At 39.1% G+C, this 25601-nt stretch overlaps 4 protein-coding genes across 11 annotated transcripts in view; 3 read left to right on the top strand and 1 right to left on the bottom strand.

Annotated features, from left to right (window-relative positions):
• Positions 1-1511: 1511 nt before the first annotated feature.
• On the top strand, positions 1512-5565 carry LOC122861963 (C-type lectin domain family 4 member M-like). 2 transcript variants are annotated; one of them, XM_044167088.1, is made up of 6 exons: positions 1512-1673; positions 2010-2123; positions 2402-2659; positions 2844-3010; positions 4649-4785; positions 4917-5565. In XM_044167088.1, exons 1-6 carry the CDS (start codon positions 1538-1540, stop codon positions 5068-5070), a joined length of 966 nt encoding a protein of 321 aa, XP_044023023.1. In that variant the 5' UTR covers positions 1512-1537; the 3' UTR covers positions 5071-5565. The 2 variants fall into 2 exon arrangements, with proteins under 2 accessions (XP_044023023.1, XP_044023024.1); XM_044167089.1 differs by having other exon boundaries at positions 1516-1673; positions 2022-2123.
• Positions 5566-5740: 175 nt separating this feature from the next.
• LOC122861964 (CD209 antigen-like) lies at positions 5741-9360 on the top strand. Its single transcript, XM_044167090.1, has 7 exons — positions 5741-5906; positions 6313-6429; positions 7600-7851; positions 7961-8124; positions 8301-8437; positions 8664-8801; positions 9041-9360. The coding sequence occupies exons 1-7, from the start codon at positions 5789-5791 to the stop codon at positions 9069-9071; spliced, it is 957 nt and encodes a 318-aa protein (XP_044023025.1). The 5' UTR covers positions 5741-5788; the 3' UTR covers positions 9072-9360.
• Positions 9350-14043, bottom strand: ttc8 (tetratricopeptide repeat domain 8). 3 transcript variants are annotated; one of them, XM_044167085.1, is made up of 14 exons: positions 13816-14042; positions 13182-13302; positions 13012-13075; positions 12744-12903; positions 12313-12402; positions 12183-12227; positions 12012-12097; positions 11823-11910; positions 11600-11710; positions 11344-11483; positions 11061-11235; positions 10767-10889; positions 9735-9818; positions 9350-9629 (listed from the first exon to the last, which is right to left on the bottom strand). In XM_044167085.1, the coding sequence occupies exons 1-14, from the start codon at positions 13927-13929 to the stop codon at positions 9513-9515; spliced, it is 1518 nt and encodes a 505-aa protein (XP_044023020.1). In that variant the 5' UTR covers positions 13930-14042; the 3' UTR covers positions 9350-9512. The 3 variants fall into 3 exon arrangements, with proteins under 3 accessions (XP_044023020.1, XP_044023022.1, XP_044023021.1); XM_044167087.1 differs by lacking the exon at positions 13816-14042 and adding an exon at positions 13434-13740; XM_044167086.1 differs by lacking the exon at positions 12313-12402 and having other exon boundaries at positions 13816-14043.
• Positions 14044-15325: 1282 nt separating this feature from the next.
• eml5 (EMAP like 5) overlaps positions 15326-25601 on the top strand; it is a 39245-nt gene continuing 28969 nt past the window's right edge. For 2 of the 5 annotated variants that reach the window (XM_044223934.1, XM_044223935.1), the window contains exons 1-3: positions 15359-15950; positions 22795-22954; positions 25325-25423. In XM_044223934.1, coding sequence (XP_044079869.1) covers positions 15754-15950; positions 22795-22954; positions 25325-25423 — 456 coding nt within the window. In that variant the 5' untranslated portion in view covers positions 15359-15753. Of the gene's footprint in view, positions 15951-22794; positions 22955-25324; positions 25424-25601 lie in introns of all 5 variants that reach the window. The other 3 variants (XR_006380800.1, XR_006380799.1, XM_044223933.1) reach the window with 3 other exon arrangements.

Below are 25601 nucleotides of genomic sequence, written 5' to 3' on the forward strand. Positions count from 1 at the left end.
CTCCCCTACCTGAGTGTATTTAGTCTCTGTTCTTTGTTTGTTCTGTGTCAGATTGTTGTCGTACCTCTGTCAAGTGTCCTGGTGTATTGGTTCCCTTGTACCTTGCCTGTCTGTCTGTGGAATTTGGATTTTGCCTGTTCACTGTTGTGTTTCTGTTTTGGACTGTTTACGTGCTGAGAGTTGTTTTGCCTGTTTGGTTAATAAATATTGATCTGCACCAGCTCTGCCTGCTAGTCTGCGTTTGGATCCTGTTCCCTGACATATCCTGTTTCCCCGGCTTGACTAATCGTAACATTATATTGTTATAATGTATAGCATAATGCAGTTGAATGATGTTGCTTCTGACATACTGTACCCGCTCTCCCTTAAATACCAGTCATGTTTTGAAATCTACAGCATAACCCAATGTGTTTTTCTATTTAATTAATTAATAAAAATTCCATCTAACAACAAATTACTGGCTAACTATGTACAGTATATTAGATTGTAATGTACATGGAATAATGGAATTCTACATGACTTTTCTTTGTTTTGATATCTGCATTATATATCGGCCATCAGCTGCCCTGCTCTTTAAATATGGGCATCAGACATTGAAAAACCCATATCGTTAGACCACTAGTTATATCTCAGTTGTTTGAATCCACACAAAAACTGAGGTGTAACATGTCATGGGGTTATGTGCTGGACTATTTCTTAATATGGCATTTAAAACAAGATATGACATGTTAATTAGTATTAGCATTAGAGGTGCTGGTAGAGGCTTTTTATTTTATTTTTACCACCAGACGGAGCAAGGGTAGCTGTTTCCCCCAAGTCTTTATGCTAAGGTAAGCTAACCAGCTGCTGGTCATAGAACTTACTATACAGACAAGGGAGTGGTATCAGTCTTCTCTGCAAGAACGTGTATTTCATGGCCAGTTGTAAAACATCAGCACAGCAATACAGAATAATAGGGAAGTATCACAATCACAGTAGGAAAGAAAATCTGCGCCGTTTGAATTCTGTATTTAGTAATTATGACTCAGCATCTCCATAAATCTGAGAAATTAAAAAAATCAGAGGTTTATTTGTAAGTGAATGTGCTAATATAACATTATTTTGGACAGAATGGAGAAATGTTAATGTCCAGTGATGCAGTAATCTGCATATGGGCTTATACACAGTGTCAACAGTATCAACTGTATATATATATATATATATATATATATATATATATATATATATATATATATATAAAACCATCTGAATGTAAAAATTAAGCTGTATGACAGTTCTGCTGACATTTACAGTGGTATTATTCCATACTTACTAAAACATTATTTGAATCATAGGTTAAGCTATACAAGCATCCCTATGACTGCTATTTTACCAACTAGAATACACATACACACAAAGGCCTTAGCATCCAGACCAGGGTCAAAGCACAGACACACACACACACACACACACACACACACACACACACACACACACACACACACACACACACACAAGCTTTATCACTGGTATAAGCAGACAAGAGACAAACAAATCAATGGGCACTACTTGCACCAGCATAATGGAGAACTCACAGTCAGAACCTGGGGAGAAAATGTCATTTGAACAAAAGATTTCTCAAGATTTCAACACAGATGGGTATTTGGGCCCTCACCATCAAACATTTGGACAAGGTACAACTAACTTTAAAATCAAATCTTCTGCAATTTCTGACCCATGTCCTACTTATTTTACACTACCATTGTGCTCTTTTGTCTTTTCTCTTTCGAACGGAGTGTAACTTTAGTTAATTCAGTGACTTAGATTTGACATGTATGTAGACCATTGTTAAATATAATCTTTAAATATATTTTATGGTTTTAAAACTCATATGTGACGATTTTAGCAATTATTCTGTAACCTATTACAAGGTAAAAAGTCACCATGATAATGCTATTCATTTTATTTTGAGGGTCTAACTTAAGATGAAATATACTATTAAGATTTTAACTCAGAGGAACATTATCAAGGTCTGTTTTCAGAGGGACGTGGATCTGCGTTTCCACATCACCGACTGGTTGTACTCAGTCTGGGCCTGCTGAATGCTGTCCTGCTGATAGCTGCTGTTGTCCTTGGGATTTACTGTAAGTATGAAAACAGCTGATCTCATGTACAATTGCTCTTCTAAAACAGACAGATGAATTGACATTACAGCAAATCAAAATATGGATGTGCAAGATTGTATTCCCAATTGTAGAAATTAACTGTATTCTTAATTTCTTTTCTCAAGTATGAATATCTTGTATGTTAATATACTGTAGAGGTATGTACTACATTTAACTCATTTTACAGCAGTTTATTTTATAGGAGTGTGCATCTCACCCACTGAGACTCTTTGTTATTACAAGTTTTTATGCCTCAGGTGCCCAAGGCGATTACGTTCAGGTTCCTAATTCAGCTGCTACACCCCTCATCATTGAGATGAACTATCTCCGCAACCACAGTGATATCATCAGAACTAAATTGGAGGCCCAGGCAGCAATAGCAAAAGAGCGTGCCAGCCATGTGCAACTAAAGCTGCAAATAAAGCAGCAGAAGACCCTCACTGACAGCCTTCAGAGACAGATCGAGACACTACATACAGAGAAGACAAATCTGCAGTCTAATAAAACTACCTTAGGTAAGGCAGACTTCAAACCTGTCTTTGGTGGTCTGGTAGCCTACATATCATGGTTAAAATGGTCAAACCTTCTCCCCCAAGGGAATACGTGCTGTAAAATGTATTTATTTATGTATTGTAGGAATTTTTACAGAATTCCCATGACAAAAAATGTTTGACTTTTTCCAATCTCCTTTTGCAACAGAGGAAAGCTGTGGCAGATGCCTACCAAGATGGATTCTTCTTAAATCATCCTGCTATTATTTTTCTTCGCGCCATGTGTCCAACTCTAAAAAGAACTGGCTGGATAGCAGAGCAGACTGTATTAGTCAAGGGGCCGACCTTCTTGTGATTAATAACTTGGAGGAGCAGGTGGGTCAAAAAACGAACGAAAGGAAGGTTCTAAAAATTGTTCTAGCAAGTATAGTAGGCTATATGGGAGGAAATTATCATCATGATGTTTTGTTATATATGTATCTTAGGTGAAAACATATTAAATAAAATTAATTAATTTGATTACTAATGCAGTGTTCAGAAAACAAACAAAAGATATGTCCTTACTACATCTGTGAAGCACCTGCCACTTTAACCAAAAACCTCAATGGAGCTTAAAATCAACCACAAGTGAACTGTTGAGGACAAGCAGAACTGACTGCAACACAAATATTCCTTTTGAATATTCCTTTAAAGCCCCTGAAAAGAGTGGTTTGTTCAGCTGAACACACAATAGGCTGTGCACTGCCCTGCCTACGGGATATTTACACCAGGCGCTGCAGGAATAAGTCTAGGAGCATCATTAAGGATCCCAACCAGCTGGATAACAGCCTTTTCTCCCTGCTGCGGTCGGGAGGAAGGTACCGGGTACACCAGGCCAGCACTGAGAGGGAAGAGCTTTGACCCTCAGACCACTAGAATCCTAAATGAGGCCTAAGACTTGACTATTCCTATTCTATTTAAACTCTTTTTAATGCACAATTGGAAGGAACTGGCGGGATTACACTGTCACTGTATTGTACCTTATATGACTACATGTGACAAATACACTTTGATTGATAAAACAATGTGAAAGGGGTCGCTCTTAGTAATGAACCTACACAGAATTATCACACGAATTGGCAGCTCCCCTCGGCTTTATGGCACTTTGTAGAGTTTCAGCTCATTGTTTAGCTGTCTGGCCGCAACTTCACTGTTTTGGTTCACCTTCACTGCTCTCATGGCGCCGTTTTCGGCTGTAGCAGGCAGCTGTTTTCAGTGAAAAGGCTGTAAAAACCCACATTTCCCTCAAGAGTTGGTGGAGACCAAAAACAGAGTGTGAATGTTGGACTTACATTCACCAGGTGGCCAGAAACATGACTCCAAATGAACGATAATGTTGCTCAATAACTGCTGGATGTGCAACTAAGCAACTGTTTGCTAATGAGTTCACTATCAACTTAAAGGTGATAATGTCAATATCGTGTTCACTTGTTTCTGCTGTAACCAAGTGACCAAAAAATGTTATTCTATGTTTAAATATGCACACTAAAAAATAAGCAACAATCAAAGATTAAATTAAGGAAAAATAACATCCTTATTAAAATCCTTGAATTCTTTGAATTTATTAAGGGTTTAACATTTAAAAACCCGACTTATCTGATTCTGTAGGCCTGTATGGGTGTGTTTTGATCACGTTTAATTGACTTTCGCCTGTCAACATAAGAAAACAACCCCACAACTCTCTTCGCAATTTGATTCAAATATTACTACATCCTGATTGGAGCATGGAAGTACTGTGACATCACCTTTTTCTTGTATATATCTTATATATGTAAATATCTTGTGGGAAAACTGTTCTAACTTGAGGGAGAAAATGTTGTCTTCATGTCCACCCCATTTCTCAGAGTAAGAAGCTAAATGAGAAAAAAAGATTTTCACGGCCTTTAATGTCTATTTGATCATACAGTGCAAAAACAGTACATGACTAGAAACTTGAAATTTGAAAGGTATCTACTCCTGTCGGCTTTCTTACAGCAACTCATGAGTGACAACTTTCCAAAGCAGAGCGGCAGCAGTGTGTGGTGGGCGAACGGATTTTGGATCGGCCTCACTGATGTGGTGATAAAGGGAACATGGGTCTGGGTTAACAATGTGACTGAGGTGGAAACAATGTAAGCATTTCACAGACTGTTAACACTTAACACTGTTAATATTTATTTCTATAGTTTTGTGACAACATCATCATGACTAACAAATATAGTGGAACCTTTTTTCTTCTCTGAATGATTTTGGTTTATCCAAGGTACTGGAGAAATGGGATGCCTGACCATGATGGACCTCTGAGGGGGAACTGTGCTGCTTTTTATTACTTTGCTGGTATCAAGACGTGGTATAATGGAAACTGCCACGACCATCTATTTAACTGGATATGTGAGATGGAGCCAAGCAAGACATGAAACCTCTCAAGTAGTAATCACAATAACTGGACAATTCATCTATGTAATATCTTTCAAATAAACAAACTGCAACTTGATACATTAGCGTACATGTTGCATGTGATCATTTTTAAGGTTTACACTTCTTAAGGCATATGTGGAACAACAACAGACATCTATGTGCAGTGCTAGTATACAGAAGTTTCCCTACAGCAGACAATGCCTTTTTTCTCTGTTATGCTTTAGCAGTAAATAGCTATTCAAGGTGCGAAAATGTCAAAAATCTCTACAACACTCTAGCAGGACAATACAACTGAAGAAACACCGGTCACTACACACATCTGCTAATGGTACCATTTCATTAACTTGATGATTCCTCTGAAAGTCTATAACCATAACTGAATAACCAGCCTGATAAGGCACACTATGTCCAGTTGTTTATATAAGAAAATGTCTGCCATGTGATGATTTTATGAAATCATGCTTGACTAATTGAAATAAAAAGTGACACCTAAAGAACCGTCTTCAAAGCTTGAATGTCTGAATAAACTAGAAATCATTGTGTGATCAGAAAATGACACTGCTCTACAAATTACCTGCACCTCCTGTAAATGTTTAACAAATTAACCTGATTTTCTATTTGTAATGTTACACACACACACAGAGACACAGGGCAATGTCCTAACAAATAATCTCTCCTGGACAAACACGTCAGACTGGTCTCATTTTAACAGCCAAAATGGAAGATGGAGAAAACTCAGGTGGCACTTTTGATGGTACATACAAGAAACTGATTAGTCAAGATGATTTAAACGCAGATGATTACCCTCTCTACTCAAACCAAGAGAAGCAACAAGGTATAGTAAATGAAAAGCAAATTAATGACTGTGTACATCAACAAGAATCTGTTCATGTATAATCTGTTCTTTGATACTGGTATCAGATTCTAAAATGGTACTGCAAACACTGTGCTAATTTCTATACCTTTCTTAACATGTATCCTTGTTTTGCTGTAAGTCATTAAGTGCATGTTTTGCATCAGTTTTTTAAATCACTTTATAGGTCAATCATTGAATATCATCCATATCATCTTTAGAAGATACAGAATAGGGAGAAATTAAAGGAAAAAGCAACAAAGTGTCTTATTTATTGAGGTTTTTCCTTTATCTTTGTTAACCATCTGTATATTATTTTGATGATATTGAATTGTTACTATTGTGACACAGTTTGGCTCTGATATTGATCCACCACTTCTCTGTGTAGTGTCCATGTCCATGGTGAGACCTGAATCCAGTTTGAATCATTACAAAGTGCTCACAGCAAGCCTGGCCGTGCTCGCTGTCATTCTACTAGCAGTTGATATTGGCCTGGGAGTCTATTGTAAGTCATGTTAAGCCATAAAGCACTCCTAGATTTACAATATTGTAAAAATATTTTGCTGTGTTAATTCATAACATTAAAATTAACGTGTTCGCCTCTGACTGACAGCTTGAAAGTAAAGTTCATCTTCAAGTAGCAAAAGTGAAGTCAACAAAAGAGGTACAATTGAAAGTTTGATTTACTTTAAAGCTGCTATAATCAATATCTTTACATTAACAATGGATCACATGACTTTCTGAAATGTAAAAGGTGTTGCTCCTAGTGGCGAATCTTTTAGCTCTATGGAGCATTTGAACTTTTTCACCAACTCATTGTTTTGGTTTTATGGCCCACAAATGTAATGTTTTTGTTCACTCACCACTGGCATCATCATGTTTACCAGCCACAGCAGGAAGCTGTTTTCAGTAAAAAAACTCTGATAAACCCACTGTTCGCTGCCTGCCCAACACCAAACAGCATTCAGACAAAGTTAGCAACTAGCTGGTGAACATAGTGGAGCACTTAGAGCCAGATATTTCCCTCAGGTGTTGGTAAAGACCAAACACAGAGCTAAAAGAGAGTGAATGTTGGACTTACATTCATTAAGTGGACACAAACACAACTCCAAATGAATGCAACTGTTTGCTAACAAGTTTACCATATCAACTTTATAAGGTGGCGAGTTCTGGTTACAGCTTGTTTCCACTGCCCCCAAGTGATTAAAAAAAATCAATAATGCAGATTTATGTAAAGTAATAAAAAAGTAAGACCAATGTAATGTTTACAAAAATTTGAAAAACCTATATTATGTGTTGGTGGGAACACAGTATGTAGTTTGCTGTCAGTTCTCACTTACTTACTTTAACAAAGGCCTCCGCACATATCTCTTAACGCTCAGTGGCACCCTGCTGTGAACTAATCCTGTATGACAGCTTGCAAAAATGACATGCACACTAATATGATAAAATACTATAAATTAAACTTTCTATAGATGTATGTGTATATGTAACTTAATCCTTGACTGACATCAAGAGTGAAAAGATGAAAATAGTCAAAAAATTCATAAATGTATTTATGAAAATGTTATAAATGCCACTTTTGACAGTAAAAAGTGGAAACAGATGTTCATAATGCCTTTAAAAAACTTAAACTGAGACTATTTGAGTAAAACTGCATCTTCACCTCTTACAGATAGCAGACTTACTGATGGGCAGCATACAATAACGGACATCAGCAGTGAGGTGGCCAAGCTGCAGGCTACTTACAACACTGCAATCCAACGCAGGGATGAAGTCAAGAAACAGTTGGCAAGAGAGATCAGTGAGCAGCAACTTACCAAGTGGGAGCTTGAACACCAAAAGAGAAGAAACAAAGACTACGAAAAGCAGACTGACAAAATTCAAATGGAAATTGCAGCGTTGAAATCCCACATGCCAATGATTAGTGAGAGCTTTTTTTTTTTTACTCATAAGTTTGTCTTATCCTGGTATAAATGCATAATTATTGTGACCCAACTAACAACACATCATGTCTCCATTTTCTTTGGCAACAGAGGAGGGCTGCAGACACTGTCGACCAGGATGGACTTTCATTTACTCAGTGTGTTACTACTTTGCTTTATCTGATAGTCTTTTGCGCAGATCATGGCAGGAAGCCAGACAGTTCTGCACAAAGCAAGGAGGCGACTTGGCAGTGATAGACAGCAGAGAGAAACAAGTAAGACTCAACATTTAGTCAACACATTGATATTTCTGGGGGGGAAAAAAATCTCTTTTATAACACTGTACATTTTATTTCTGAGCAGTAAAAGAGGTTGGTGTTACATAGAACCCAACAAAATAAATTAATATACATGTACTGTATGTGTGTGTGTAATTTTCCGGTGTTTCCAGCTGGCAATAAGTAACTTGATAAATAATTATCAAGACCCCTCGAGACCCATATTCCAAAGTGGCTTCTGGATCGGACTGAGAGATATGGAGGAGGAGGGGACTTGGAAATGGCTGGATGGAACAAGACTGACTGAGGGGTAACAGCTACATACGTGTGCTAAAAAACAGAACAGATAACTGACTGGAGTCAAATATTGTGATTGTAGGAATTGTTGTCATAGCACATTCACATACGTACAGTTGTGGCTATCATCCATTTGTTATACCACTCTTAAAAATGAATAAGTAATTAATTATTTGTTTAAATATACAGTGTCAGAGCAGTTATTATGGCTCAACAAAGTAACATATCATTTGTTTCAGGTACTGGAATGATGGCGAGCCCAACAATCAGGGAAATGAGGACTGTGCAGGTCTGTATCCCAGAAGCAACCCCTTTAAGGCCTGGAATGATGCTCCATGCAGTCATGCACTGAAATGGATTTGTGAAATGACACCAAGGTCTGCAAGTTAATGTGATTTTTAAAATTTATTTAAACTTTATTTAGTTTTCATTTTATTGCTTACATGAAGAATTAACTTTTACACATCTTCTGAATTGTTCTTTTTATTGTCACATCAAGGAAGGTTAAAATACGAAAGATACATCTGATTTATGAAATGAACTATAAAATGTAAGTAATACTGTAATAAATAATATCTTTACCTTTACTATGTACATATGTATTACTACTATACAGGTCACACCCTTCTGATGCAAGGATTTACTGAGAATGGGGCAAAAAGCAAAGACCTACCAGTGACCAGGGACTCTGCAGCTTGTGGATCAGAAGGGTCAAAGGAGAATGGCCAGAAAAGTGCAAATGAACAGACATGACATAATGAGGCCAATAACATCCAAATTCAACGCTGGTGTGCAGAATTTTATCTGAAAATGCACCACACAGGACTGTCTCCAATGGGATACAACAACACACTCTGTTACTCTATGTTATAGGCTTACTTAATAAACTGGCAATTTACTGTATACGTACCATAAATAAACACAAACCAAAAGTAATACCATTTGTTGATTTCCATGTCTGACTAATCTGCCAACATTTTAACATTTTGATAACTTTGTGTTTTGAAGCCTGCACTGCAGTGTCTCTGATCTCTGTCAACTACATTATTCAAACCACACCTTGCTTCCTAAGCATGCTGGTCGGACGCTCACAGCACCGCAAAGTGCTGCCGAAGTTGCTTAAGAAGCTGCTGAGTGTCGACATGCTCGGGAAAGGAGTCCTCAGACTTTTGGGCCGCAGTGTAGCTGCTCTGAAGGTCTCCAATCTGGACACAGACAAAAATGTCACTTTGGCACACTGTATCATGGAGATCATACATTGTCTCTTTTACTGTTTAGATGTTCAGATGAATTAAATAGTAATAACTTACCTTTTCAGAGAGAATGGAGAGGTTGAAGTGTGGCTCATACATGTGAGGGGCCAGTGATGCAGCAGTCTGCAGGAAGGCTTTAGACTGGATCAAAGATAGGACAACCATTATTATTGTTGACAGTAATATTTTATTAAAATTTATATGAAAAGAACCCTTAGGTGATTTTCAACTTCATTTTTTAAATTATAATTTGAGTTGGACCTGAAAATCTGCCTCAACCACCTCTATGCCAGATGACACATTTTACATCAGTCGACAGACAGCAGAAATCTGGCTTGAATTACAGCCTGTATTGTCCCATTTAAAGTAGAGTTGCATCAAAAGGAACAAGCAGGGGCACCTTCAAAATCAGACAACTTTGACGTCACTCTGCCATCTTGTTAGCTCAGTTTAAGTTAAGCTTAAAGACTAAAGCTGTTAGTGATAAACTGGAGAATGTACATAAACAGCCTTTATGGTATGATGCAGTGTTACAATCAGACTTTTAAGGCAACTTAAATAGCTCCCATTCCAACTAATATTTCCCTGGTTAAAAAAAACACACCTGTTTTCTTATTGCTGCACTTTTTTCATCTAGTGTTAGCATGGCAGCAGCACTGACAGTCAGCTGTTGGCTGCCACCTAGCTGCATGTGAGACTTAGCCCAGCGAGCAAGCACACAGTCCGTGCTGCTGTAGGATAACCACAGTCTCATGCAATGTATCTCATAATATTTTGTTTCATATCATGATATTAATGCTAAATTAATTTATCGCCCAGCTCTTGGTTGTTGGATTTATGGTGTGCAAGTGTAACCTTCTAATGAATACTGTATTGTAGGATCATTTTCAAACAATCAATACTGTACTGAGTGTATTTGAGAAATATTCTGTGGTAATACAGGCTGCATTTAAGTTTAATGATATTAAAAACAGTTTATGTAATGGGCTGTGTTACATCATATTAGAGGGTCTAAAAAGACACCAATTTGATCTCTTACCTCATATTTTAACAATGGAACAAAAGCTATATGACTCAAAGAGTCCTCACCTGTTCAATACGACCTTTGCGCAGCTCCAGCACAGCCAGGTTGTTGTAGGCCTCAGCATGGTCATTATTAAAAGCCAAAGCCAGTTTAAAACACTGGTAGGCCAGAGTCAAGTCCCCTATGCCCTGTAAACATAGAACACATGCACTTTGTACCAACTTCTATTTGTATGTCACAAGCTTGTGAGTTCTATTTGCTAACAGTCAATATTTAATTGATTTAAACCATATAAAGAGGGGGTACATATTATTAAATCATCAGACGCTCTGGGATCTTTTCAAGGACTGTTAACTCACCACAGCCACGTGTCCTATGTTGTACCAGACATCAGCCTGCTCTTCATCGTTGGCCACCAGGGACTGAGCCCTCTCAAATGAGGACAGAGTCATGTCGTACTGCTGAGCGTAGAAGCAGCACAGGCCCAGGTTGTTGTACAGCTGGCAGTTATACACCCCCATCTGGAGTAGCCGTCTAGCAATGGGAGGAGCTTATTGAATCACAGTTGAGATATAACTTCTCATTACATACAGTATACAGTAACAATACATTACATAAATTATACATAAAAGCTTATCTAACCTGTAGAAGCGCAGGGCGATCTCAGGCTGATCAGTGTAGAAGTGATTGCTGCCTATACAGGCTATAGCCTCCACGTGAGTGTTGTCCTGCTTCAGGACATCTTTGTAGTACTCGGTGGCTGATGAAATGTTGTTCATCTCCTGTGATAAGATCACAGTATAGACAATACATGTGGTTTCCCTTTTCATTTTGGCAGTTGTTTCTGGAGCGAAGACTAAGTGGACTTTATAGTAAGGACCATGGTGACATACTGTACCTCATGTATGCGAGCGATTCCTGTTAGAAGGGTAACCTCACCAGGAAAGTGGTCCAGGCCTTGCTTGAAAAGGTTGAGTGCTGTTATTGGTTGATCCATGCGCTGATACACCTAAGGGAAAATGCACACAAGTTTTTTCATTTATTAGAAAACATTTGGCTCATAGAAAGAGCATTGGTGCAAGTTGGTAGTGTGATGTATGCTATGATGTCTCTATCACTACCTTCGCAAGGTAGAGATATGTATCCACCACCTCTTGGTGGTTGAGAGCTGATCTGAACTGTTTTTCTGCTTCTCGATATAAACCAAGCCTGCAAAGGTCAGAGACATTAATCATTACATAGGTTATAAAAATGCAACTTCAGTCAGAAATGTTGAGCTCAAACAATGTGGATATTTGTGAGTTACTTGCCTGTAGTAACATTTCCCCAGCTGAACTTTCCACCACCAGTCTTTGAACTGAGCATGTTCAGTAGCTTGAGCAGCCAAATCTAAAGCCTGGACAAGACATACAAAGTTTGTGTTATCTTACAATCTTACAATGTAATGCGTACCAATTCTGTTAGATTTATGCAACACTTACATTTTTCACATCATTTTCATGATGGAAGATGAACTCAAACAGTGTCTGAGAAGGGAAATTATGGTTACTTGACATGTGAGAAAAACCAATGATCTTGATTAATTTTTGCAAGTCACAGTCTCATTCTTACCCTGGATAAACTGGGCTTTTGGGAATACTTGGCCAGATTTAGTCTCGACAAGTTTATAAATGGTCCATCTGGATTGGTTAACATAGAAGCCTGGATAAACAGTGGAACAAATGTCATGCTAAAAATGTTTCAGGCTTTCTTCACAGTTAATGTAGCAAAATAAAACACAATTTAAAATGAACAGCTGCTTAAATAGGTTAAAGTTATTGGTCTAACAATATTAATATCTAAAGAAATAGGGAAAAAACTATAAACATAGATCAATGAAACACAAATATCACAGTGGAAATAAGTGTGACTAGAAAGATAATTCACTGATACTTCATTCTGTATTTCAAATATGAGAGCTCTGGTGGGAAAAGTATAATTGTGTTTCACATGGAGCCTCTCAGTCGCTGCAGACTGACACAATTTCAGGCATATTTACTCACTGTTCCCAGGCGGATGAATCTGCCAGAAGCGCTAGTGACAGGACGAGCAGTGCTTGCAGTGCGGGGGGTCTTGATGGCCTGCTCCATGGTTCCAGGGCGCCCTGACTGTGTGCTGGGTCTCACAAATCCTGTGATAGGACGCCCTGATTGCGTCATGGGCCTTGAATTCAGAAAAGAAAACTCAGATCAGGAGTTTCTTGCTTTGTTGAAAATTGAATCAATGGTAAAATTCCAAGGCATTATACAAGCAATATCTGGCAGACAGTACCTGACAGCCGGTGTGGGACCTCCACCCTGACTCGTTCCAGGGAGCCTCAGTGATGTTCCGGGTCCTGGAAGAAAGTCAAGTCTTATCAATCGAACAAATTTAACCATAGAGTGAATACTATAATTATTGATTGTCTTAACCTTAAGGCACTGAGAAGAGTTGAAACTTACGTGCAACTTGAGCAATAGAGCTCTCATCCAGCATCATCTCAGCAATCCCCTCCTGGTCGACCTCAACTTCATCTATGTATACCATCTCTGTAAGAGCACGGGTTTTCAAGCTCCATGCAGCCTATGAAACACACAATGTTTCAATCATATAGATGACCTCCGAAGTAGAAGTAAATGTTATAGTCATGACCTATGTTTAACTATCCACATGAAAAAGGATGACAAGGAGGAACAGTCTGCAGTCATGGTTACCTCTGAGATAGGTAAGGAGGAGTCCTAAGACAGCATGCAGTGAGTTAGTGAGAGAAGAAGAAAGTTGAGGACAGATGTGAATAAATGGGGGAAAGGAGAAAATGAATGGAAGACAGGATGCAGAGGAAAACAAAAGTGAAATGTGAAAAAGAAATGTAAAGTGGTGACGAGCAATATGTTCCAACAACAATTAGGATAAATGCTGATTCAAAGACGTACAAGCAAAAACAACATTACCTAAATTAATGTATGATAAACTACAAGGACTCGACTAATCAGGATTATGCATCAGGTTCTACCGCTTCCGTGTGCTAGCAAATAAACAGGCTGTACTTAGTGCATAATCTCTAGCATGCTCGGCTAGCCCGGCTAACCACAGTACCTGGTCGTACGGGTTGTCTTGTAATATTTTTGTGCAAATATCTGAACATTGTTGTAGCTTCCGTCTCCTGAAATAGCTCCACGCCAGAAACAAAGGGTCCATCGTCACCTCCATTGCTTCGGTACGGAAAAAATAGGTGTAAAAGTCGGCTACCAAGCTGTTTAGCAAAACTGGGATGATGGCGAGACCGAAACTTCCTCTGTCGCTCGGCAACGGCCGAGGAGGGCGGTCCTTCACTTCCGTAATATCATCTAACGAAATTAAAAATTAAATAAAATTGAATAAAATAAAATAAGCAGCAAATCTACAGTATTTTTGATATATGAGCGCTTAATAAATCATATTCTAGTAAGATGTTTTTTCCCATTAGTAATGGAACACATGCCACGTAGAACAAGTGGTGTGGAGCATCGGAATCGGACATCCATTTCATCATTATCATAATATAAAAATAACAAAATAGTGCTTGTATTATATATTAAATAAATTATGCCCTCAATGTCATAGAATAAATATAAAATACATATAAAGGTAAGATACAATTTAAAAATAAATTAAATAAACAAAAAATAATAAATTGAAATTAATTCAAATCAAATCAATTCATTGTCATCTTACTCAGATCTCTTTAAATAACTCATGAAATACATAATCGTATGGTATACAGCTTAATTCCCATATTCAATAATGAATAATTTAAAAATAATGGGAGAGATTTAGAAAACTTGGATTTGGATGGATATGAAATTACCTAGCCTATAGAAATTAGTAAGTTAACAGTTAGTTGTATTTTCTGGTGCTTATTTTCATAATATAAAATAACATTCTTATAGCTTCTAGTTTACTCCTCCAGAATAATGTTGCGTATGAACAGTCATAAAGCAAATTTTTTGTTTTGTTGTGTCTTCTATATCTTTACAAAACTCACATTTATTTTGGACATCTACGAATCTTGAAATATAAGAATTGTTGGAATATATATTATGTAAGTTTGTGCAATGCACAATTGTTTGTGACTTAAATGGAAAAAGACATGCATTCCAATTTAAAATTGTCATTCTTCTTCCTCTTCTTCTTCTTCTTATCATTATTATTATTATTTGCTTCCTATAGTGGAATACCTTTTTCCTTGAACAATATAAACAAACACACAGACATTTTCAGCAGCTAGACAAGATAGATATGGTGGATTATGTGCAAATAAACATTAAATAGGTTTATATTGAATAACTAAATAAATAATAATAAAAGTAATAATTAAAAATAGATATAAAATAAATATAAACGTATATTTAACAATAATAACAATACAGCCTTAATTAAATTATATTCAAAAGATAACTATTTTAGGGGAATATTTTTCTCTGTGTGTAAAATTCACACATTTAGAGTAATTTAGAGTTATTTTTAATAAGACACAAGGCGTTAACGTTACATTCACATTCTGTTATCCAGTATGAAATATTAGCCTAGCATAACCTTTCTAGCCGTGACGGACTTGTCTTCTCCTGCTTTTTTTCCTCGAGGATGAGTTAAAGGATCTGATTGGACGACATGCTGATCCGTCATCTTTGTGGGCGGTGCTTGCGGAATAACAGTTGCAGCTCCATCTTTGTAGGATTTGACAGGAGCTTTGACCTGTGTCGAAGAGGACCGAAAGCCCGGGGCTGAAGAAGTACAAGTAGATTCTCAATGAAAACAGCAGCTTAGAAACCTGTTTCTGAAACAGAGACAGAGGGCTTTCATCTTACCAGACAGCAAGACTATACATTCACATGACCCTCAAAAATGCCTAATTTCAACGCTCTCCCTGGACTGGTGGAAATCCAACGGAACTAATGGGACACACGGGCTTAATATAAATCCTTTTTGGTGAATGACACTATATCAGAAAACCTACCGTGACAGCGAAAGAGAGACACACACGGAAGTGCGGACATGGCTGACAGAACTGCTCCCAACTGCCACCTGAGACTGGAGTGGGTGTACGGATACCGGGGACATCAGTGCCGCAACAACCTGTACTACACCGCCGCCAAGGAAATAGTCTATTTTGTCGCCGGTGTGGGAGTTGTGTACAACACCCGGGAGCACAAGCAGAAATTTTACCTGGGGCACAACGATGACATAATCAGGTATAATAATACATACTGTACACACGTAACAGTTTGTTTCAGCACCTCGGACAGCACCAGACCCACAGCAGAAAATGAATTGATACTGTAGTGTTGTCATTGTAGGTGCTGGCGTCACCTTGTGTAATGTAATATGATTTTCACAGGGAGCTCAAGGGAGCACACACCTACTCAATAGCATCCCCAGAGTTTGTAAGAGGGGTCCAGGGTCTTGCGGACACTCCAGCAGGGCAGGTGCTTTAACCAGCCTTCCAGATTGAAGGGTGGTCTCTCTCTCTCTCACAAGATTACACTGCTGCTGCCACTCGTCATGTCGCCTCTTGTAGTTGCAGGGCTGCTAGATTATTACATTAGAGTCAATCATCAAACCTAAATTAATCATTTAATCCGTAAAATAGGAGGAAATGCTACTTACATTTTCCAGAGCTCAAGGTGATGTCTTAAAAATGTTTTTTTTTCCAAACTAACAGTCCAAAACTCAAAGATATTTAATTTATAACAATATCACACTGAGAAAAGCAGCATATACACTCATCAGAGAATGTGTTAATAGAAAATATTTGGCGTTTTTGCTTAATAAATGACTTAAATAATTAATCAATTATCAAAATAGTTGACTATTAATTTTCTGTAGATTGTCTAAACAATTAATCAACATTTTTTGGCAAATTGCTGGCACACCTGGTTTCATCGCTATCTGGCAGCAGACACATATTTTAAAGCTTTTCCAAAACAGCAGCCTGCATGTCTTGTCTTTCCAGCACATGTTGAACAACGATACTAAAGTGGATCTGAACATAGCTGTCCTTGAAGGGATCCTTGGATTGGAAAGCTTTCTGTGGGTTGTGGTAAATCATTTCTGTGTGGCCAAACAATCCTTGAATCACTCACTTGCTCTTTGATAAAACACAGCTAAGTATCCAGTGTTACATCACACATGTTATGATCCTCCTGCCTTTCTGTTTCTCGGCATGCTGCACAACAACGACCTGTGTCCAATGCTCCAGCATTTGTGTTGACATGTGTGTGTGTGTGGGTTGGCCTGGAGATGACTAGCATTATATACTGTGTCGGTAGTCAGCTGGGCTCCTGCTCCATTATTAATGGGACAATAGAGATACTAACCCTCCGCTGCCCTGTGGGTGAAATGCCTGAGTTCAAACGCTTAGCTGGAGGGGTCACTGACTGAACCATAGTGTCATGTTTGATGCAAAAATGCAGCAAAAGTAACAAATTGGTAAACCATCAAATTGGTCATCTGTGCTCACTACTGCAAGCAAATGTGTAAGGATACAGTCAGATCAGGCTCAGGTGTCAATTGGTCTTTTACTGCCACATGCTTTTTTTTCTGCAGCCAGGTTGTTTAAAAAGGACATAAAGCTTTGGTGATATGAGCAAATTTACAGTACAAGCTATACAGACCTCTTGGACTGTCTGTTATTGTTGACACAGACCAGGTAGTAGTCACTTTAAACTCAGATCTCAGAGGAGTGCTTGTGAGGCTTTCATGAAAGCTTCCTTTTACCTAGACTTCTATGGCACACCCAGGAGCAATCCTCAGCACACTCAGTGCTGAATAACTGTTGGACTGCTCTCACGTTGCACTAACTCATGTGGAATCGATGCAGTCCTCTCAGATAGCACTACGATTCAAGTCCCTCTCTTTCTTTCTGGTCCCCTCTCTGTTGCTCTTATTTTTCTTTCTCTATTTTGTTTGTGCTTGGTGTTTTACTTCATGAAACAATTGCTGGCTGTGTTTCTCCCTCCTGGTTTTATCCCACCCTGCAGCCCGTTTTAACTGGTTTGATGTGGAGGAGCTAATAGGCAGGTTTTCACATGAATGAAAGGCTGAGCTCTCCAGAGAGCAGACAAGGATGCAAGACAATCTGGCCTTCCTTAGCTGGTCTGTCACTTTAGTGTTGCTTTTTGAGTAATGTAAATAAAAACCACAGGTTATTGGGCAATAACATAATAGACAGAGGATGTTAATATGCTGTAGTTTAAACACAATTCCCCTCGAGGCATGTAAGTAAAATGAGTAGACAGTTGTTTAAACTGTTATTTGCTATTCTTTCCTCACATCTTTATATAATTGTTCCACACTTTTGCAGCGCTGATATTTTTTCCAGTCTAAAACTCACAGAACCCGAGGCTACTGCTAAAAACTTGCAGGAGTATGTCGAATACCACAAAGCTTAATCTCTCCATTTTGCAATCATGCTGACATTCAGGATATGTACACCTAAACAACGCACATGAATGCTTTCAAAAAACAGACATGCACACTTAAAAATAAGCCGAACGACTAAAAGATGCTTTGAGTGTGTGTGATCCCATTGAGTTCCCATGACTGTTGCAAAACAGCACACACAGTCCAGTCCAGTCCAGTTAAGGAAGGGCGGGGGAGGGGGGGACATATTTAAAGTCGTCATTTGTGAATAAAACCTTGCAAAAGTGTGGGTGGATGCAGTAGTAGGATGCTTCCAACTAAGTTCAGTTTTTGAAGATGTCTGTCTCTAAACCATGTGTAGTTGACAGGGCTGTGTCTGAATTGTGTCTGTAGCACCAATAATCAAAATCTGTCAAGTACCAAAAGGAGGCACCGAATGTTTCAAATTCTTTGTCTTATTTATCTTTGATCAGAAATTGCTTTGTTTAAATCATAATATTCTTAATCTTTGCCTTGTTCAGTTCTTGTAGCACTGTTAAACACATGTATTTGAAAACTTCAGCTTATCCTGTATTTCTAAAATTAAAAAGCGTTTTGCAGAAAAATGTGTTTTTACTCAGCAAAGTATAGGTATCAATAAGAATGTAATTTTCTGTACCAAATATGAGGTTCTGCGTTGGCATCAACATCTAAAAATATCATAAGATAGCCAACCCTTGCTTCTTTTTCTGCTGTTATCCAAAATCATGTTCTCTGTTACGATAGAGAGTGAGAGTTAATGAGAGGGTGTTATGGACATATCTTGTTAACTTTATGATGGACCACAGCCAGAGTTATGGATTATAGATGCCAGACCTAGGCTGGTCTCGTTTCAGTGAGGTTGGAGAGTTGCATTTGCATTAGAGTTGCATTTGTATTAATATTGTTGAAGAATGTTCATTAAACTCATAATAAATACATTTATCGTATGCACCTTCATGCTAATTCTAACAAGAAAAATGTGTCAGGTTGGCAGAGAAGCATCTTGCGCCTGTACTCTGTGAACTGCAATGTGAGCTAATGTGAACTAACTCTGCATATTAATGTGCAAGCTTAAGTCAAAAGTATAAAACTGTTGAAAAATGTTCTGTAAAGTCATTATAGTTTTAATTTACATGCAATATAGTATATTTGAGTTTCTAACAATATTACTGTTGCACAAATTAAAGCCATGCATGTGAAACGAATGACTCTGGTGTATTAGGTGAGTGTGTAGGAATGCTGTTGCCATGAGAGCTAATATATATGATTCACATACCCCTGTGTCCATCTCGCTTTTTTCTTGTGGATTAATAGACAGTTGTGGTTTGTGGAGATGTATTTCCTCAAACATTGTCTTCTGCTTACTTTTCCGCCAACTTTGGTCACTACTGTATTCAGTATTTACATAACTTTTAATCACCACACCCACAAAGAAAATGTACAATCAGATCCAATAAAAGAACATCTAGTGAGAAGATTGTAGAAAAAGCACATTATACTAATAACCTTTACTGTTAGTGACAGTGCTGTCTGCTTCCCTTTGCTTCTTACCTTTATTTCCAGGTGCTCTGTGCAGAGTGAGACGCTGAGGTCTTAGGTGCCATCATCACTGTGAGTAGCTGCCAGGCCACTCTGTGCAAGGCAGCGTGGTCTCTAAAGAGCAGATCTGTCTTCCCCAATTAGGATCCTCCAGAGTTCAGTACAGTTACTTAGCACAATGGCATGATTCAGCATCATTGTCGCTGGGATTGAAAGAACAAACTCGGACAGACGTCTCATTTAAGTGGTGTTATGAATGTTTCACACAGATGAGGTGGAAGCGGCTGCACATGCTCGGATATTGTACTCACTATACCCTCACTTAGAATCAGCCCAGATATCAGTGATGCCAAACTTTAGGTTATTATCGTGCATTTAGGAGTTGATAATCACAAAATTTTAATTTCACAATATTTTTGACCAAATAACATAATATTGATACTGTATGTATTGTATATACAGTATTTTGGGAATTAGTATTGGTGCTCTCAGAAGATAGTTACACTATTCATCAGTAATGTGGATATGATGATGAATTATTCATGTTCAATTTACTCAGAAACAATCAAAGGGACAAATAAACACAGCTGAAACGATTAGTGTCTATCAATGGATTAGTTAATTGACGGAAAATTGATCAACAACTATTTTGATCATTTATGTTTAAGTCACTTATAAAGATCTAGTCAAACTAGATCTTGATCTTTATTTGCTGCTTTACTTTGTCTTATTTTATAGTAAACTCTATATATTTGGGTTTTGGACTGAAGGAGCAATTTGAAGACGTCACTTTGGACGCTTTGGATATTGTGATGGTCATTTTCTTGCTATGTTTTGACATTTTATAGACCAGATGATTAATTGATTAATCAGAGCCACAAAGTTTGGTTTTCTGAAGTATTTGAGGACTAAAAATTGTCTGAAACCCAGCTAAGGACTTTTTCCTATTCAGTGTCATGAAGGCATGTTCAGCAAGAATCCAGTCCTGGGGTTTTTGCCCATGTTGCCCCCCTTTCTCCGCCTTCTCTGTCCCTTTGACTATCTGATAAAGCAGAGAACGACCACACTCATCTCTTGCTTACTTTCATTCCAGGTTTTCTATTTTCAGCTTTATGCACCCAGTGTGTGTGAAGGTATTTCAGATGGATTTTGATAGGCAGCTGGATTAAAAACACTTTGTGGAATCCTGGGAAATATCCCGTACTGTATGGACCATCAGAAATGTGCTAATCCTCTTCTTCTCTTTAATCCACTGTACGCATAATCAGACAAAGGAAACTACTGCTGGGGAATGTGAATCAAAGTTGTCTCAGGAGCTCATGTTGAAGAAGGGAAAACATTTATGCTGGAGTGGGTAAAGGTGTATCTCATGCTCTTCCTGTGCTGCAGCTTTGCTTCTTCACTGTGAGAAATCAACTCTTCAGGCTGTTTATTCACCTCATATCTGCGTGAAAACAGGCTGTTTAATTGCTGCAGTATTTAGCTAGTTTTGTACTACAGGACTTGGCAGATGGAAGACAGCCGCATCAACAGCCATAGCCTATATCAAACAGGAGAACCGTGCTGATGCACTGCAGGCTAAGTCATTAGTGATGGCATTTAGTAAGCTCTTCAACTGACAGAAATGTAAATGAAACCTTGATCTTCTTGTAGCTGCCTCAAAGACTGCATTGGATTTTCCAAGCAGTAACATGGACATTATACATATTAAAGCTGGTAGGATATGAGACATAACTAAAGTGAAAGTCCAGCTGAGTGCCAGTGTTTCCTGCAAATACTTTTGGCCTTAGATTGACTCCATAGCTGTTGGAGATTTTATTCTTCATGTTGTTCCAGCGTCAAACCAGACGGATTTGCTGTGCACTACCTGCTTATGCCAAAGCGGTTTTCTCTGCTGTGTCTGTCTGCATCTCAAAGTGCTCCGATCATTTTTTTTCTCTTCCTGTGAATGCTATTTTTAGCTGCTTTGCTCTGATTATATAATTCATAAAAAGTAAGATGAGAAACTGTGCCAGGTTGGAGAGAGGTTCAACAAAGAAGGTGGGGAAGCGTAGGTGATGAGAGAGAACAAGGAGAGAGGGTTGAGGGAGGACAAAGATCAGGGCTGTCACATCTAACCCACATCAGCTTTCAGAGACGCTACACCACCAAAGCTTTGTCAAGTCCATGGTGACAGAGTGTTTCGAATGCAGATGAGGTGTCACAAGTCAGACAGAAAAGATTCACACTGAATACTTGGACAAAGACAACGAAAGAGAGGTAGATTGAGGTGTAAAGAAAGTGAAAGTGGAAGAAGGCCTCGTTTATCATGAGCTGCTCGGACTCAGCAGGTTGATGCTGCCCAGCCTGCGAAGCCTCTCCGGCCTGCTGTCTGAATACAAGCCAGGATTAGAAATTCTGGAGAGCAGTTGGCAAAACAGGCAGCCTGATCATAATGGAGGGAGCTCCGTCGCAGCATGAAATATATAGGCCAGGACGAGGCAAGAGGAAGAATTGCCCAGTGAATCACTCAGGCCTGCCTGGAACGTGACTGGCGGCTGCTGAAAGGGTAGGTGGAGCAGGGGGAGGGAGTGACAGCTTTATGCAGCAGGCTGTTGCTCAGAGCTGTAGAGTGGGAATGCTTGTAGGTGGGGGAGGTCCGAGTGGATTCGGGGAGGGGGTAGATTATGTAACAGTGTTACAAACATATGTCTGGCGATACGAGGAAACCCCGGATGAATTAGAAGAGATGAAAGGGGCAGAGAATAGTTCAAGGGCGCTGAAAAATTGAACAAAAATGGAGAAAAATTTAATTCACAGATTCACCAATACTGCTTTTCATACTCTAGGAACATCCTGTAGGCATGCATGAAGCCAGGCTGTGGGTGGGTGTGTGTGTGTGTGTGTATTTGAGCATGACTGAATTAATTGAACCATGTCACCTCATCAAGCTGCCCTTCTGCTTCCATATTCAGACCCATCACAGACGTAATGTGTTCATCTCATCCCAGTGGTTTCTGCTGGGAGGGTGAATCCCTTGTCTGCTCCCGGCACACACACAAACACACACACACACACACACAAGCACGCAAAATGGCAGTGCTAACCAGATGTTTTCTCTCTCTCTCGGTACAGTTTAGCTCTGCATCCGGAGCGTGTGTTGGTGGCCACAGGACAGGTGGGCAAGGAGCCTTATATCTGCGTATGGGACTCCTACACTGTACAGACTGTGTCCATCCTCAAGGATGTGCACACACACGGCGTTGCATGCCTGGCCTTCGACCTCGAGGGACAGGTACAGTTGTGACTCAGTAATGCTAATGTTCAAATGATGAGAATCCACCACAAATATCCTTTTGAAATTGACTGTTCCCTAGCATTGTTTGAATTGTAGCCCAATTTTTTATTTTTCTGCCATAACATACTGGTTTCTGCTTTGAGGAAAAGAGCATAGACAGTGCTGAAAGTGTCACCAGAAATGTTCAGTTTGAGAGGCACAGCAGCAACAATCAAAACTCCACTCAAGAGCTGCAGGCTGGCTTTTGGAGCTTGCCTGCCAGGCTGAGTCTCTGAATGACACATCTGTGATTACTCCAGCAGTATTTGCTGGACAGCTGCACTCAGACATGCTTGATTTTACAGCTGCAATGTTTGGTACTTTGCATCACAGAGTTTGACAGGACCTGGTTGTGTCAAGGTGAGAAAAGCCTTAAAATACTCCAGAGAGTGGGACCATGCAACATACACAGATTATTTCACTGGGATATTCAGGGAACTTGCCATTGAACCTTTTCATGTTATTTTTCAAGCCAGCTCCCTGCAGACTTGCCACCAGTTAATATTTACACACTGCAACCTCCACCTAATGTTGATTTGGACTATAAAAATCAATACTGCATGGAACCATCTCTAGGTTTTATATTTGCACGCCTCTCTCTTCCTCCCGTAGGAGCTCTCAGAGCGAAGTTATACTTCCTGTATTTTGCAGTAAAAGACAGGGAGATGACCCCGTGCTATTTTCCTGCTCAGGTAGAGAGCTGGGGATTTAGATGGAATGTGACAGTGTTTAAAGCCAGAGGAGGCTCCATTGCTTCTCAGTTTAGCGGCTTTATTTACTCTCCATCTCTCTCCTTCCTGGATCAGAGGAAGTCAGAGCTGAACTCAGGACAATCCAGTGGAATCCCTTGTGCCATTACCCTGTCCATCTATTAAAGTAATATCAAAAAAATACACTGATGTTTGAGACATCTCTTCTAGATATTTCAGTAGCTGCAGTTGTGCTGTCTGGAACAAAGATAGTAACTCACAACATTTGTTTTACTTTATTCTTGTTGTTCTGACTATTTTAGCCAGTTGTCTAAATGCCGAATTAGGCTGTGGTTGTTGTTACTTTGAAGATACAGTAACATTTTATATGGTTGCTATGTCTTGATTAAAAACTTGCTTTTACACACGATTGCACAGAATTCTTCCACATGAAACTCTCATTAACCCTAAAAAATAAACAGTTAAAGGTGCCTTTTTCTTTTGGCATCTCAACTATCACATTTTGTGAATGCCAACTTTTCTAAGTTAGCATTTATAATGACCATTGCTTAGCAAGACTAAAAGTTTACAGCTGCTCTGTAAAGCTGTTATTAGGCACTGCAGTGCTTTGAGTTTATTGCTAACTTCACCATGCTTACATGCACACAATGACAATGCCTACATGCTGATGTTTAGCAGGTACAATGTTTACCATGTTAACCGTCTTAGTTTAGCATGTTAGCATGCATGCTAATTAGCACTAAAAACAAAGTACAGCTGATGGGAATATGGTTAGTTTCCCAGGTATTTGGTCATAAACCAAAGTACTGGGGCAAAATTTCAACCTCATGATGGTACTAAAGTAAAGGTTAAGGGATCACCAAAGTTATTACAATTCTTCCTGAGAGGAACATGAATGTGTGCACCAAATTTCATAGCAGTCCATCTAATAGTTGAGACATCAAAAACCAAAAACCAAAACCTCACAGTGGTGCTAGTGGAAAAGTCAGGGGATCACCAAAGTCATAAAAATTCATCATCTGGGGAACATGAATGTCTGTACAGAATTTTATGGCAATCCATTCAAAAGTTGTTGAGATATTTCAGTCGGCCAATCAACAAACTGACATCCCCAGAACCACACCGCTAGCGTGGCTAAAAAAAAATTACTTGTGTTTTCAAAATATGGTGTACTTTTCAATCCCCTCATCCATATGGTTTCACCTGGTTCATGCAGGGCCTCTTTGCTCATCATTAAAATACAGACTAAAATATAGACTATATTGATTCAGCAGTGGATCAAAGATGACATCCACTGCCATTTAAAACAAGCTGCAGAGTGGCGAAAGGATTTCCATAAGAGCTGCTCTCTTCTCTTCTGCTCCACTGCTGCTGCTGCTGCCTACTCACTCAGTTAGCTATACGAGACTCCTCCAGCACAAAGCACTCAAATGTGCTCATTGGAAGTGCCAGGGGCTGGACAACTGTTCTGTTCTGCTCTGTAGCCGTTATTAGCCCTTTCATTGTGGATTGCCATGCTACAGTGGAGGTAGTTAAGTTTGTTTTGCAGTGATTAGTGCAACAGAGCAGAGTCTGTTCAATCTGTGATGTGAGTTCTTTTTCTTTGCTCTCTTTGCAGTGTTTGGTGTCCGTGGGTTTGGACTCTAAAAACACAATCTGTGTGTGGGACTGGAGGAGAGGGAAGGTTCTGGCAGCCGCTCCCGGTCATACAGACAGGGTAAAGACTTTCTTCCTCACCTGTCTCCGTCACGTGCTCAGTATCGACCGCCTCAATTAGCTGTTAATGTAGGATGGAGCGCCTGCCCAAAGGGGACATAAACAAGTTAGGCCTGATTGATTGTGAGCTTTCCAGAGCCCATTTGAGAGGGTGCACGGCTAATGAAAAGGAATTTAAA

The sequence above is a fragment of the Siniperca chuatsi genome, linkage group LG15 (assembly GCF_020085105.1).
Source record: "Siniperca chuatsi isolate FFG_IHB_CAS linkage group LG15, ASM2008510v1, whole genome shotgun sequence".
NCBI classification, from domain to species: domain Eukaryota; kingdom Metazoa; phylum Chordata; class Actinopteri; order Centrarchiformes; family Sinipercidae; genus Siniperca; species Siniperca chuatsi.